General features: G+C 45.0%; 4 protein-coding genes across 4 annotated transcripts; 3 read left to right on the top strand and 1 right to left on the bottom strand.

The window, feature by feature from the left end:
• Positions 1-14: 14 nt before the first annotated feature.
• TIF45 (eukaryotic translation initiation factor 4E) lies at positions 15-888 on the top strand (the record flags this gene model as incomplete). Its single annotated transcript, XM_033571415.1, has 3 exons — positions 15-218; positions 282-353; positions 421-888. The coding sequence occupies 3 exons, from the start codon at positions 15-17 to the stop codon at positions 886-888; spliced, it is 744 nt and encodes a 247-aa protein (XP_033424730.1).
• Positions 889-6,142: 5,254 nt separating this feature from the next.
• Positions 6,143-8,147, top strand: ATNIH1004_006787 (uncharacterized protein; the record flags this gene model as incomplete). Its single annotated transcript, XM_033571414.1, has 4 exons — positions 6,143-6,177; positions 6,313-6,572; positions 6,684-6,901; positions 6,957-8,147. 4 exons carry the CDS (start codon positions 6,143-6,145, stop codon positions 8,145-8,147), a joined length of 1,704 nt encoding a protein of 567 aa, XP_033424729.1.
• Positions 8,148-12,941: 4,794 nt separating this feature from the next.
• On the top strand, positions 12,942-14,200 carry SSO2_2 (syntaxin; the record flags this gene model as incomplete). The annotated part of the gene is made up of 5 exons (XM_033571413.1): positions 12,942-12,947; positions 13,057-13,204; positions 13,274-13,746; positions 13,804-14,083; positions 14,142-14,200. 5 exons carry the CDS (start codon positions 12,942-12,944, stop codon positions 14,198-14,200), a joined length of 966 nt encoding a protein of 321 aa, XP_033424728.1.
• An 808-nt stretch (positions 14,201-15,008) lies between these two features.
• Positions 15,009-15,483, bottom strand: ATNIH1004_006785 (BolA family protein; the record flags this gene model as incomplete). The annotated part of the gene is made up of 3 exons (XM_033571412.1): positions 15,009-15,192; positions 15,251-15,357; positions 15,436-15,483. 3 exons carry the CDS (start codon positions 15,481-15,483, stop codon positions 15,009-15,011), a joined length of 339 nt encoding a protein of 112 aa, XP_033424727.1.
• Positions 15,484-15,609: the final 126 nt, after the last annotated feature.

The following is a 15,609-nucleotide window of genomic DNA, read 5'->3' as shown; positions in this document are numbered from 1 at the left end:
GGCCTACAAATATAATGGCTGCTGTCGCAGAAAACGGTTCCCTACCGGTGAACAACGAGAACGCCGCCCCCATACCTACAGCAACCGAGCAAAAGGAGCAGACCGAGAAAGCGAATGGAGACTCGATCACAGTGTTCCATGATGCGGAAAACTTCAACGTGAAGCATCCTTTGATGCATGAATGGACTCTTTGGTTCACCAAGCCTCCCAGTGGCAAAGTATGTATTGAGCAATCCTATGGTTAAGTAGCGGTAACTAACGTCTCTCTTTCTCTATTTTAGGGTGATAACTGGAATGATCTTTTAAAGGAAGTTGTGACATTTAACTCAGTTGAAGAATTCTGGGGTATCTACGTATGGCTCACCCAGATCGCCAGTTACTGCACCAGGAGTATGCTGACCAGGTTACCTTGCTTTTTAGAACAATATCACGCCAACCTCCGAACTGGGTCTTAAAGCCGACTACCACCTTTTCAAGAAGGGAATCAGACCTGAGTGGGAAGATCCTCAGAACAAGCATGGTGGCAAATGGTCGTATTCGTTCAAAGAAAAGCGTTCCGTACCCATTGATGAATTATGGCTTCATGCACAACTGGCAGCCATTGGTGAGACCCTCGAAAATGACGGAGACAGCGAAGTTATGGGTGTCGTTGTGAATGTGCGTAAGGGATTCTACCGTGTTGGTTTGTGGACACGGACTGTCGGCAAGAGCATCCCGGGAGACAAGAATGGCCGTACACCCGCTCAAGGCAAGGAGGTCCTTGAGGCCATCGGAAGACGTTTCAAGGAGGTTCTGCGCCTCAAGGAGTCTGATGTTGTGGAATTCTCTGGGCACACAGACAGTGCACACAGTGGTAGCACACGAGCCAAGGCCAAGTACACCGTTTGAAGTGCCTACTACTCTTATTTACGATCTACTCCTGGTACGCTCAACTTTTCTTATCCTCGGATGGTAGGAAGTCTTGTAATGGGCGGTAACGAACAAGAAAAGTAGAATGAAGGGGCAGGTTTGGTCTCGACATGACTCGGGCCAGCATTCTGCAGCGATGATTGATCGTTGACACGCACGGCATGTATCTCTCAATACGTATTTCTGACGAGGTTTATACCAATTTCTATTCAAGTTCTTCTCCTTTCTCTAATTAAGGGCAAAAGGCCAAAGAAAAAAAAAAAGACAAAGCGCTCAACTTTTCTAATTTGTATTCATTATATTTATTAAGAGCTTTGAGCTTTCCATTTCACGCACATATACGTAGTGAAATAAGGACGGAATTTGACCGTTTCGTTCCATCTGAGTTGCATCATGACTACCTACTAGGCAGTATATGCCTTCGTTCTTTCTTGATGTGGTTTCCGAACCTATCGTCTGTCATAATTCACTGACAACCAGGTAGGAAGGAGTAGTAGCGTACCTCCTCTTCCTGCTCCTCTTCTTCGTCCTTGTTGCTATTGTCTTCTCATCCTCTTCTCCATCACCATCTCATCTATACCGGCAGAGTTTGATCCAATCCAACACTGACCGGACCATGGGCTACTCCTATTTAGAATTAGCTTAGAGGAAATGGGTTGTGAATACTATTCTATAATAGTATATAAATGAATAATGGTATATGGGTATAAGTTATACCAAGCAAGTATGAATAATAGTATATGGGTATAAGTTATACCAGGCAAGTATGAGATATAGTAGGCATATACATCCGTCTGTTCTTCACGAACGAAAGGAAGTGAGAATCCTCGATATATCTGTCAACTCGATCAACGTATTTACAATTGGATAAGTGGGGGGAATCTAAGGTTTAACTTTTTCCCCTTCTCATTTTTCCTTGTCAGTGTGAATTTCCCCCTCAGGGTATCGAGATTGCATCTACTAATTTGTCTGAATTATTTGTTCTAGAATAAACAGTATAGATATTATGCTTAACCGAGTCTTGCAAGATGAGCCATTCTGTGCTTTACCCATTTCTGGGCATAATCTGACATTGGATTTTGTGCAGCCGTGACAGTCTTCTATCAAGATGCTTTTGATTATTAGGTAGCAAGGTTGATCTAGCTCTCTTCCCTTCCTGCGTCTTAAACAGACTTTAGGCAATCAGGTATCAATTTAAATATGGAATTACATTATCATACTTATCGTATAAAATCAGAAGTCTTTAGAAAGCTTCATAGGATATCTTTTTTTGTATGCTAGCTTTGAAGATGGCCAAAGAAAATGGAGAACCAACTACACGACAAAGAGGTCGTAGGAGGTTATCTACCGATGGAATGTACTGTAAGACGAGGTAAATCCGGTCTCTAGGATATAGTCGACCTTGTTTTCGGTCCCAAGGTTCTTAATCGCTTGTGTCATCTAGACATATATTTGCTACCTATAATACTTTGCGACAAGTCTCTAGGTGATACCCGTAAATATAAGCAGCCAGAACGACAGCAAAGACGGAATAAAGCAGATGATGTGGTGGAAGTGAAAGATCATTGCCACACCTACTAGCTGAACGAGTGAATGACCATTCTAATATCCACTACTATTTAGGGATCCCTTTCACCTTCGTCTTCCTCCTCTCTCTCTATCAGTGTGCTCATTTATAACCTGGACAATGATGAAACGCTCACAAATATGGACAGCAAATATACCACCAAACCGGAAGGTTCTGGGCAGAATATGGCTACTGATGATATATATGTGATACTTTCCCTGAGTCCACACACATGGCGGTGACTGAATCTGTTGTCATGCATTGTGTATTCCTCCTCATTCTAGAGTGCATAACCTCGAAACCTCCATAATACTCTTGTCTTTTCTATGAAGCTAGCCCCTTGTTACAATTCTGTTTCATTTTCTGTTCTTAAATGTTATGTCCTCATGCTCTTACATTCGATCTAGTTAAGTTACTTGCACCAGGTTTCAGTGCCTCGTTGTACCATACTTCCTTGAGGATCTAGATAAATATGCAGTAAATAAAAAAGATAAACAGCGGTAAGAGATGCTTGAATTTTGGTGATAACTTTCTGGTAGGCGATGAGGATTCACAGGTGAGCGTTCTTCCTGCCTCCATCCCTGGTCTCAGTTGCCTCTCTTATTCTCAGTTCTTCCGCTATCGGAGTATCTTCTCTCGGAGCCTCGTCCCCTGCAAATTTTAAATTTTGATCTGTAGTAGCGTTTCCAAGGGTATTTTTTGTCTTCTCCCTCTTCCTTTTCTGGGCTCCAAATCTGCTAAGCGCTAAAAGCATAGAAGATAGATTCTCTCATCCTCATAATTCCGCTCTGCTCACTATCCATTCCCACCCAAATATAAAGGTTCTTCTAGACTGGTATCTGCACAACGTGAATTTATACGTCATCAGGACCTATTCTTCTACATGGGATGTCAAAGGCACGTAGTTTCAAATTACTCTACCTAATCTATGAGAATTTAAGGTCTCCAAGATATAATGACTTTGCAAAAATGGTAGAAGAAGATTGAGCATAGCTATAGTTATTGACATCACCTAGTACTATAGCAGTATCTACAATCCAACGAATTATCCTGCTGATTTCCTATATTGTGCTCATAAATCTCTACTCGGATGTTAAAGACGACCCCCGCTACTCCAGTGGCAATGATGCAACATCGAAACTAGAGTAGAGAATTAAGATTCGCCCGAAGTTAGGTTACCGTATCATAATAACTGCTCCTTACGGCTGCTGCAACATTTGGCAAGATTGGGATACTTTAAGTTGTTCTAGGGCATTATTTGAGGTGGATCCTCAGGAACATGCGTCCTACTTACTTGACTATTGCAGTGAAATAGATCAATCTGCTGGGTCAATATTCTTAATTTCAATCACGGGTGGAGCATAGCTTCTACGGTACAAGCTACAGATCCTTCATTTCTGCTATGATGATCCTAGACGTTGGAAATGAGGACCCTTGAGGTGAGCTCACTCGACAAGAATAATGCGCGTGTCAAAGGCGGAGACCCCATATACTATATCCCACTCATTATGTGCGCTCCAACTTCATCTTCGGAGGTTCGAATAATAAGGAGCCTAGCGCCATTTGATAATAGAAAGAGATCCTAAAGCAGAAGTAGCCATAATAAAAAAAACACAATTTAGCAGTCAAAGCAGAGCATAATCATACCTTCCTGCAGCCATCACTTACAGTACATAGTTCAGCACCTTCGGAGGATGTCCGCGGATGACTGACCAGCCCATAATAGGCATGCCTGGCAACATTTAATCCCACGTACCGTTGTATCGCCCCTCCCTTCCAAGCCGTCCATATCTTGGGTGCACTCCGTACAACATATCAGAGCTTTCAAAGGAGGTCTTCCAAGACGCCGAGCTCACCGGAAATCCAGCCAAGAAAGTCAAGTATGTCTGGATTGGCCAACGGCAGCACGCGCTACCATTCTGGCTGTCTTGGTAATTGCGAAGTTCTAGGCAGCACTTGGACCTCCAGGGGCCAAGCTAGCTCGCCTATAAAGATAAGAGTAGCATTCCCCCATCTCTGGAGAGATGAGTGCTCCCCGCGAGCACTCATGGCGTAGGCACGGCAGCCTCCGACTTAGGAACGTGAGGACAGCTCTCGGCCTATACCCGGTCGAATCGGAGAACAGCGAAAGGATGGAAAATGGCACCGGGTCCTATCAAAATAGGTAAGAGACACACCTCACCTGGCTCCAATGGGATCGGATCGCTGGGGAGAAGCGAAGTCGGAGGACGGCAGCCTGGAAGATAAGGCATCACTGTCCGGTACTTATTAGGCTGGCCACTGCTGCTCCGACCAACGATCGCAGGGATTCTCTCTCTCCGTTTCTCTCCCATGGTTTTTCTTTTTTATCTTGGCTGGTGGCTTTGCTGACCTGTTCACCCCTCTTCAGGTGACATGGGTAGCTATTATCTCTTTATTACAGTACGACATGATCCTATTTAGGCATCTTCCTAGGTGATCACAATACTACCTCAGGAAGCCTCCTGCGCGGTGTTGGCCTGAGCTGGTCGGAAATCCGATGGAACTCCACCACCAAGTCTCTCCTGCCGCAGATAGCCTTAACGTCGCCATGACCTCCTTTGACAAATATGTGATGATGATTGGTTACTGCGTCGGACGATGTTGGGCCTATTATGGTACCTTACTACTTAGGCTCCTCCTCCGCATTCTGGGGTACTCCGTAGTAACGTTGTATCACGCCCCCCTCGGTTTTCTAGATCAGGAAAGGCGCTTGAATTTGGGTTTCTAGAACCGACGCAGCTTCGACCATTGCTGAATTCCCCTCGTGTCACGGCGGATATTCGAGGCAGCATGAAAGGATATTTGCGGGGTGAGCCGACGTTGAGCGCTCCTCTTCGTTCCTTTTGGGAGGGGATGAACCATCTCATTTGACCAGCTTACACTCCATTCGCACTGCGAATGAGATGGGCCATGCTTATCTGTCCGTTCTGGAACCGAACTTGACACGTGAGCAGCTAAGACGTTTATGTTACATAAGAGTTTCCATTTTCCGGAAGCGGTTGTGCCGGTGGCGCCGGGGCCAACTAATTTCATTGATCGATTCAACCATTGTTTTAACCAATCCGCACCCAGAAACCAACGGCGCAGAGCACTTCCCACCAGCAGACGTTAACTAACGTTAACTGAACGCTCCATGGTATGGAGCAATAATCCACGACTAATTTTGCTGTGGATGGCACTACCACTGATAGGAGAAACTCCCGGCGTTTGGTTTATCTACTATGATTACTCGATCGGGCCATTTTTCCTCTCACCGGCAACGTCCGACTGGTTGGAGCTCCAATCAGGGCCGGGGCTTCGAGAAATTGTCCCCGTATCCAATCACGTTGGCTCCCGTACCTTCTCGGCTGATGCTTAACCTTGCTTGTCATATCTTTGCCTTCAGCTTCTGGGGTTACATTCGTGGATACGACTAGCTTCCTTCGCGCCATGCGATTGGATTTTTAGGCCATCGCATTAGGTCGGTTCTGCGATAAGACGGTCCCGCACTGGCTACCATGGCGCAACTCTCCCCTCCAACGAGTAGTAATATAAGGTGAGGTCCATGTCCCTTCGGACTCTGCCCCCATGTGCATCCTGTGAGGAAATTTCGAGTTCGAGTGTGCCCCTTCTGTCCTGGGCAATTCCCTGCTACCTCCCAGCAACATGTCTGCTAGAGATCAAGAGGTTGAGATTGCTCAGTAAGTTACTCTCCCTACTCCTTTCTCGGTTTTTCTTCTTTTTTTTCTTTTTTTTTGCTTTTTTTTTACCCTTTTGGCCCTGTTATCCCTCACGTCCCCTGCGATACGACCCCATACTAACCTATATTTATCCAGGCCGCAGGAAACTCATCCTGTCGTGGAAGAAAAGGCTCCAGATGCCAATGAGAAGGCTCTGACTGCTACCCCCGATGGCGAGGAACCGACTGATGAGGAGTCCAAGACTCTGCGCCATGTCGCCGAAAACCTGCCAATGTCTGCCTGGCTGGTTGCCATGGTCGAACTAAGCGAGCGTTTCACATACTATGGAATGCAGGGTCTATTCCAAAACTACGTTGATCGTCCCCTCGACGGCAGCCAGGGACGTGGTGCCCTAGGTATGGGTCACCAGGGTGCCACTGGTCTAACTACTTTCTTTCAATTCTGGTGCTATGGTTAGACTTTCCTGCTGTCCCACACCTCATCACACCTATTAACACTTCTCTCAGTTACTCCCGTCCTTGGTGCCATTATTGCCGATCAGTACCTTGGCAAATACAAAGCCATCATTCTATCCTGTGCCGTCTACATGGTTGGATTGCTTATTCTAGTGTGCACATCGATCCCCACTGCTCTAGAGCATGGCGCTGGTCTGGGTGGGTTCATTGTCTCTATCCTGATTATCGGTCTCGGGACTGGTGGTATCAAGAGTAACGTTGCTCCTCTTGTATGTTAATATTGCACTCCTTACGTCAAAACACGGGATTCTAATAATGCCTTAGATTGCCGACCAATACAAGCGAAAGAAGATGGCCATGTCGACCACCAAGAAGGGTGAACGGATCATTATAGATCCTTCCCTTACCATCCAGCGTATCTACATGATTTTCTACGGCTGCATCAACGTTGGATCCCTTTCGCTCTTGGCTACGCCGTACATGGAACGGGATATTGGTTTCTGGTCCGCCTACTTGCTTTGCTTGTGCATGTTCACTGTCGGTACCTTGGTTCTCATTGTAGGCCGCAAATTCTACGTTGTACGCCCCCCACAGGGGTCGATTATCACCGATGCCTTCAAGGCACTGTGGATTATGATTACCAACCGCAACATGGATGCACCCAAGCCTTCCTGGCAGGCGGAACACGGTAACTCCCACGCTGTGCCCTGGGATGACCACTTCATCGACGAGCTCAAGCGTGCCCTGGTTGCGTGCCGTGTCTTCTGCTTTTACCCCATTTACTGGGTTGTCTACGGCCAATTCTCGACCAACTTTGTCACTCAGGCAGGTCAGATGAATGGCCACGGAATTCCCAACGACTTGATGCAAAACTTCGATCCCATTTCGATTATTGTCTTCATTCCTCTCTTGGAGACTGTGGTGTATCCGATGCTACGTCGTTTGCGTATTCGCTTCCGACCTATTACGCGTATCTCCTTGGGTTTCGTCGTTGCTGCTATTGCCATGATGTACGCCGCCATCGTTCAGCACCTTATTTACTCCGCTGGGCCTTGTTACGAGCAACCCCTCTGCGATGCTTCTAAATCTGGTGGAGAAAGCCACGGCAATAACGTTCACATCGCCATTCAGACGCCTGCCTACATGTTCATTGGTGTCTCCGAAATTTTTGCCTCGGTATCTGGCCTCGAGTACGCTTACACCAAGGCGCCTCCTTCGATGAAGTCGTTCGTGCAATCGATGTATTTGCTCACCAATGCATTCGGTTCTGCTCTTGCTGAGGCTCTGACTCCGGCTCTTTTTGATCCGGCCATTTTGTGGATGTTCGTCGGTCTTGCTGTTGCATCGTTCCTTTGCGGTATCATTTTCTGGTTTATGTACCACCACTTGAACGCCACCGAAGACGAGATGAATGCCCTCGACGCTGATGACTCGGAGAATCCTGCAGATTGGCATCACAGGCAGGCTCAACAGAGTGAGCAGAGTGAACGGCGTGATAAGGAGCAGGAGAACTAAGGTGTTAAAATTTTTGGCATTTTTCGGCTGTACCATAATACTCTATACTATAATTCTATCGATGGAAGGAATGTACACTTGGTCTCGCGCAGGTCCGCGTAAGAGCAACCTGCTGAGCAGAAGTGTGGATGACGAGATAGATGTATATAAATGAATCATGCTCGTCATATGACAATTGTCCAGATTTGATCCCATGTCCCCTATCGTATCGTGCCTGTCACAACGGACTCCAGAGTAATGAAATGGACCACGTGGTACTGCCACCACACGAAACAATTTATCATCCACATTAAAATTCTCGTACACATGACGGACTAAATTGTGTTTCCGTATGTGGAGCTCCTTCATCTCCAGAATGCCTGACAAGAAACAATCATTAAGAAGGATGGGAAAAGGGGGCCTATCAGAGCCATGAGGCTGGGAAAAAGGGGAAAATTAAGTAGTAGCCAGACTACTCATCCATCGCTCTGAAACTAACACTGGGCGCTGGACAGACCATACCAGCCATTGTTTATGCAGCATCCTGAAAAATAAGAGTACTTATGACCTACCCTACTACTCCGTAGGTATGTCCAACCCCACCATCATATTCTCGGGCGTGTATCCCAACTCCGAAACCCACTCAAGCTTCAACAGATAAAGAACCATCTTCAGTTTCCTTGACAAACCTTCCCATTCAACACTGTCTGATGGTCCAACTTATGGGTCTGTGATTGGACGGTTTCAGTTATCACTCGACTAGATCAAGCTTAGCTTGGCTACTGGGGCTAAACTGGATCCGGTGCGGGTCAGGGACGTTGGACTAGTTTGGTTAGTTTTTTTTTTTTTTTTTTTTTTTTCTTGTGCTGGTTTCATGGTTCTCAATCTCGGCTTTCATCCGAAGATAAGGCTGAGTCGCGAGGTGTATAACAGCGTACAGGTGACTGTGACCGTGGTACTCCGTATGACAGGAGCGTTATTTCGGGGTTTGGTTGATGCTTTGTACAAGGACTTTATGTTCTACCACAGTACATGAAGGTAGCATATGTGGAATATATTCCACATCGTGCAGTTACATGGAGATACTCGGCTACTCTTCACGTGCTGATTAAGGATTCCCAATGTTGCATAGCATAACGTGCTTATGACTGTGCTAGCTAAGTAAAGAGCAAGTAAAGAGCAAGTGATCGTGTGACAATCGAACCGCTTGTATTAGTTCTTCCCTAGCAATACACAAGATGACTCCTAGAAATTATTACAAATTTTTGATGAATGTGATTAGGACTGCACATTTCCTATTTCCTTAACTGTGATAGATGTCCTAAAATTGTAGGCTAGTTAAAACTTGATCTGTACTGTTTAGAAATTTAGCCTCCGACGCCATGTGCCGAGTTAAGAATCCAAAGACTTTATAGACACTATCAAGCTTAACTAGTATTGCATACATCCCCATCATCTTTACTTTATACTAGGTATATGCTATTTTCATATTTCCTATCGGCAGTATCAAATCCCATCCGTCATGAGCGATAACCAGGAGACCAAGAATACCTAGCCATGAACTTGAGTCAACTTATGATTAGCCCCCAATATTAGCGGGGTATAGTCCAGAACATAGTACTAATACCGAAGACCTTAATATGGCATCATTCAATGAAGCTAACATCCACGGATCTCGTGTTCCTGAGACCGAGCCTATCAGGCCTTACTCATCCCTGATATTAAAGTTGGAAACGTGGTCATTCCATCGGAGTTTCCAGAGCAAAATTGGATCGTAAGAGCAATATTACTCTGGACTAAGGTAAATGGATACTGCATGTATCCTTAAATGGGATCTCTCCTATAAGCGTGGAACCATCAAACACGGTCGGAAATTTCCTATAATTATCAGTGTGATATTGCAATAATAAAGCGAATTTGTGAGATGCCTTAGGCCTTAGCTAATAAAGGAATAAACTGGATAAACAAATATTTATACACCAACTCATATGACCTTTATGTCATTGGGGCTATAATTTCCATAATGCAGTTAACCATGTGGTTTAAGTGCTAGAAACCAGTGATAATTTTTCTGACATTTACTAATGATTGAATTCCGGATTCTGTTAATTCAGATGAGTTTGTGTGATAGCTTCCAAGCTAGTTAGAGTACAATATTTCAAGATATTTGAATCTTTGCGAGTATATCAAAGCATAGAGGAATGTGCTCCACTCCTGTGGAATGCAATGCCCTGTAAATCACATAAGGAATTCTTGGTTTCAATGGTGAAAGGTATCATATGCTCGTTCTTGGTTCTCTTTGTACTCCATTGGCAATATCAATGAGGGTGATGTAATGTGAATAAATAAAAGAAGATGTTTTGACTCTGATCCATGTTCTACAAGCAGTAAGGATGATAAAGTTCGGGCATAGGCGAAGAACAGTAATCATACTAGTTTTTATGTATCCTGAACAGGGATAAGTATACAAATCTTTTCATTTCATTGTGATTTACAGAAGCTGAAATTGTGGGGGATTGTGATTTATGTCGATTGTGGCTTTTAACATACGATATCGTTTGGTTCTTTTCTCCATGGAAATTCTGGCAGGCAGCTTATTAAGGCCACTGTGTTCGAGACAATAACTGATGTGATTAAGCCAATTAACCAGCAGATATTTAACCCACGCCCAAGCCATCATTGCCTTGGCAGGAGTGGTACTGCTAGGTATACGAAATGGACCAAGGCTAGAGAGAGTGTTGTGGATATATTAGCCTCTTCGATATCAGGAAAAGCGTAATTGCCACGGAAGATAAGGATCTGGTCTAGATGAGTAGGGTTGAGTTTAACTTCATGGCAAAAGACTAGGGAGGAGCATGATTTATATAGCAAATATATAAAGCCAATGTTATGACATTAATATCAAAGCCGAATATGCTTGAACATTGACTTGGCTTTTGCTTTTTATTTCAAACATATTTAGCCTTTTTATATTTCATATGTGTATATTAAATATACACATGAATATTCCTACACCATCCCTACAACAAAAAAAAAAAAAAGAAGAAGAAAATAAAAGTCGGAGCCTATTTAATGCTTCATAAGCGGGAATTGTGGCTGTGTAGCCGTTGAGGCTCATGTCTACACACGACTACTGGGTTGCCATTGCAGCAAGCATTCACAATTAAAGGAATACGGGTTGTGCTGCTAAATATAATCGATGAGTCTGACTGTTAGGAGCGCTCGAAGCGCGATAGCCAGTTAGCTTGAGTACACAGGTCCTTAGCTAAGCCAGATGTTAGTTAGCTATGTTAACTAGTTATTCGCATCTTCTGACCTGAACTCTCGGTCATCGATTAGCTCTGCAAACATGGTCCTATCTTCCCTCCCATATAGATACTCCCGTTCGTACCATAGCGCACCATTCAGTTCGTTACCGACCCCACGCATATTCAGCCAGGGGTGGATTTTTTTCCGGTAAATGGCGGGCATGGGTCTGATATTTTGGATAAAGATAGAAAAGAGCTGTTTAATTGGAAATACACTATTGTAGCAGCACATTACTTTGTAATCAGAGTGGGAGAGTCGTGTTATTTTGGCTATTTGATAGGTGTTAAATATACGAAATAAACGATGAACTCGAACAAATCCTTTAGGTCTTACATGGTATGTACGCCTTTAGGGTGAGGAAATGGTGGAAGGAAATTGGGGGCAGTACATTAATGTCAATCTGGACTTTTGGATTACAATCTTGCAGCAGGTCAAATATTAATGGTTATAAGTTTCAAGTATATCATATCAAACTGTAAATCATTGTTGTGACGTGCAGGCCCGACCGACTCCGACGGAACAGGAGAGCCAGAAGGCCCCAATTTTATTTGCTAGCAAACAAAGGATGTCAAGAATCCCATCTGGGCGATTCGTCGATTGGGCCGGAGTTGGCAATGCTCGGAAGACTGGAGAACTAAGTTGATCATGGCATATGCAGATGCTTAATTGGATTATCTAGGAAAAGAATATCGCTGCCTTATTCAGGCAACAAGGCCCAGCTCCAGAGTCTGGGTACATATATCGACTTGTATTGCTCCAACGGCCGTCGTGCAGAGATACAAACTTATTGCTAGGAATAATTTTGGGGACGACCTAACATTAATAGTCGTTTCACGTTGAAAGGGGACTCGACGATCGGTCTGTGCATGAGCCAAAGCCCCTAATGGCTCCTACTAATAATATTAAAAAGTAGCCATCCTAATCAAAGTTTCGTGACATTTGCCCCCTGAATTTCGTACCACGATATGTTGAAAAAATTTAAACAATTAAATAAAAAATAAAAAAAAAAAAAGAAGAAGAAGACAGAAGCTCAAATCCAATCCCCTACCTATCCTCTATCTCAGTGATCTTTTCTTTCTAGGCACTCTAGATCGATCGACCATCCACTTTGCCGCCAACAGCGGGCCAACCATTCCCTATTTCCATTTGCACCTGCTGGACACTTGCTCAGCCGCTTGTCTCACTCATCACTCAACTCGCCGACCTTTTTCTCACTACCTTTCCTTTCCACCTCACCTCATTCTTGCGTCTTCTTACTTTCATTTACTTCTCCTTTGCTTTCTAAGTTTTCTTCCTGCCATTGCGGTGGCATTTCTCCCTTCTCTTCCTTTCGCGCGATTTTGGTCATTCCTGCCTGGCTCGTTTCCCGTACGACCCGAACTGTCATCGATCCGTCCAGACCTTCATACCAGTAACTTCCCCAACTTGACGCTTCGTCAATTCGCAGGCAGTTACACGTTGAATATTATAATCTAAGGAGTTGGAAAATCCTGTCTTCACATCACAATGAGTGTAGGTTCCTTTACACATTCGCCGTCGTTTTCGTTCCTCCTATGCCCTTCTCCCTACTCGCTCTGTGCGTAAAGTTTCGCTTCAGTCACTGACATTTTCCATCATGTAGTCTCAAAGCTACGGCGGTAACCAGGGTGGTTATGGCTCATATAACCCATATGGCCAGGAACAACAGCCCAATCAGTACGGAAACCAAGGTTATCACCAGAACCCCTATGGTCAGGCCGGTGCCATGGAGCAGGGTAACGGGAACTACGGTATGTGCGCTTATTTAGTCTGCAAATGAAGTAGGTCGCGACTAACTAGATGGTTTCTTTGTATAACAGAGATGGGGTCTTATGACCAGCAACAACCAGCCGATGCGACCACCTTGTTGAATAAGTGCAGGGAGATTAATGATGGAGTCGCGGACCTACGAGCCAAGCGTGAGGGGCAGCTTGTGGCTGCACAGAATGCTATGCTCGACTCCAGCAATGTGAAGGAGGATCAAGTTTCTCGCCAGACGCTGGATTACATCGAAGACGAGCTTAACAATGGTTTCCGTTACCTCCGTGATCTCCTGAAGAAGATCAAGCAAACTCCTGGCTCCGGGGACAGCCGCGTACAGACCCAGATCGATAACACAAGTCGAAACATCCGTCGTGAGATTGAGCAATACCAAAAGGCTCAGTCGGATTTCCGGAAGCGGTTGACCGAGCAAGTGCGCCGTCGGTACGAGATAGCTAACCCGGAGGCCTCTCCCGAGGATGTTGATCAGGGTGTTCAAAATGTCCTGCTGGGCCAAGAGCAGATGTTCCAGGTATGACATAGATGGGAAAGTGGAGGGTGAGGACTCTTATTGATACGTTATTTCTAGGTTTCTGGTAGCCGCACTGGACAGGCCAATGACGCCAGGAAAGCCGCATTGGAGCGGTCTGCGGCGATTCGGAAGATTGAACAAGATATGTCGGAACTTGGTCGGCTATACCAGGAAGTGGCGGAGCTTGTACACCAGCAAGACCCTGCTGTAGAGCAGATTAATCAAGGCGCTGAGGATGTCGCTGGAAATGTCGCACAAGCAAACACCCAAATTTCGCACGCCATTGATAGTGCACGTCGCGCAAGGAAGTGGAAGTGGTATGCACTGCTTATCATCAGTAAGTATTACCTGTACTAAGTGCTTTGCTTTGTAAGCGCTGGCTAATCGCACTACAGTTCTTATTATTGCGATCGTTGTTGGTGTTGCTGTTGGTGTAACCCAAGCCAACAAATAAAGTGCCCCTGATATCCATGCTGGTGACCATCAACAATACTTATGCAAGGTTCTCCACATTGCGATTCCCTCTACTCGTAGTTTTTTGTTTGTTGGTTTGCCTTGTCTTCTCTACGCAATTTTGGAACGAATATTCATCTCAATTCGTACATCTTATTATGGTCTGAACACTCTACTGTTGTGTTGTTACTTCGACCACGGTAAGCAGAGTTGCTCGATATCCATTCGCTATTATTGAATCTGGTTTCTTTTGTACCCTGTTAGTTGCTATACCACCCTAGCTCAGTTTCCTGTGCTTGGTTTCCTATTTGATTCATTAAAAGCTCGTGCACCTGCAAATTGCCTCCTACCCCTCCCATGCGTCCCTTCTCATTTTTTTTTTTTTTTGCTTCACTGATTGGTCGTGTATAGTTCTGCATCTTCAGTCTACTTGGCTTGATGGTCTTATGGCTGGTCTTGGCTAGGATGCGCATGATGCTGCTACACATGTATATATTAGAGTTTGTCCTTTTACCCCTTTGGCGCTAGATCTATGTAATAATCAGTCACTTTAGTAATTATCTAATTCATTGATTGAGTGTGGATTGTTATAATTAAATGGTATAATGCAAGAAAGGAATGCAAATCTAGATAGATACAGATCTATATCGAACCCGCACCCATCGCAAGCGTGTTCCTATGGTCATGCATACGGATCTCCCCCAATCAGGCAGATCATATGCTCAGCATATCTACCTGCAGCCTTCCTACAGGGTGCATAGGAAAGCCACCAATTGGATATCATAAACCATCCAGAATAAGCAAATTGTCTAAGCCTGCGCCTGCGCTGCCCTTCTCTCCTTCTCCCTTACCTCCTCCTCTGGTGTCCTAGTTTTCAGCTGTAGAGCATGGATCCCATCCTCGCGACTCATCTCCTCCTTCAACAAACTATACACCATTCGATGTCGTGCAGGCTGCATCTTCGATTGAAACAATGCGGATGTGATCGTGACACTATCCAACTAGTTAGTCAATATCCAAGCAGAACGTCGACAAATCGAGCGAGACGAACTGGAAATGCGTCTCTTTGGATGCTGACCCGCGCATGGGCTCGTGATGCGCATGTAGATGCGAATCATTCCGGATGACAAGGGTAGATGGGGCGAGTGCTGCTGTTATCTAAGACCAAACCAAACCAACCAGTAAGTGACAAAGCAAAATCATTTAGAGCAGAAGTAAAGTATCAAGCCAATCTACCTTCTCTCGAATGGTGTTTTCAACGGGCGTGTTGGATGTCGAAGCCATTCTGGCGGGTATGGATAGCTGCTTTGAGACCAGACGGCGGGGAAATAGGTTTTGAGCTTTAGTGCGGAGAAGCATTGGATGCTGTTCTGCTGGGTCCGATTAGGTCCCGACGTTTGAGAAAGGGAG

This window comes from Aspergillus tanneri (genome assembly GCF_003426965.1).
Source record: "Aspergillus tanneri strain NIH1004 chromosome Unknown AapTan_7_pilon_pilon_pilon, whole genome shotgun sequence".
In the NCBI taxonomy this organism is placed as follows: Eukaryota; Fungi; Ascomycota; class Eurotiomycetes; order Eurotiales; family Aspergillaceae; genus Aspergillus; species Aspergillus tanneri.
Note: the sequence above shows the minus strand (reverse complement) of the source record. Positions and strands in the feature narration are given on the sequence as shown.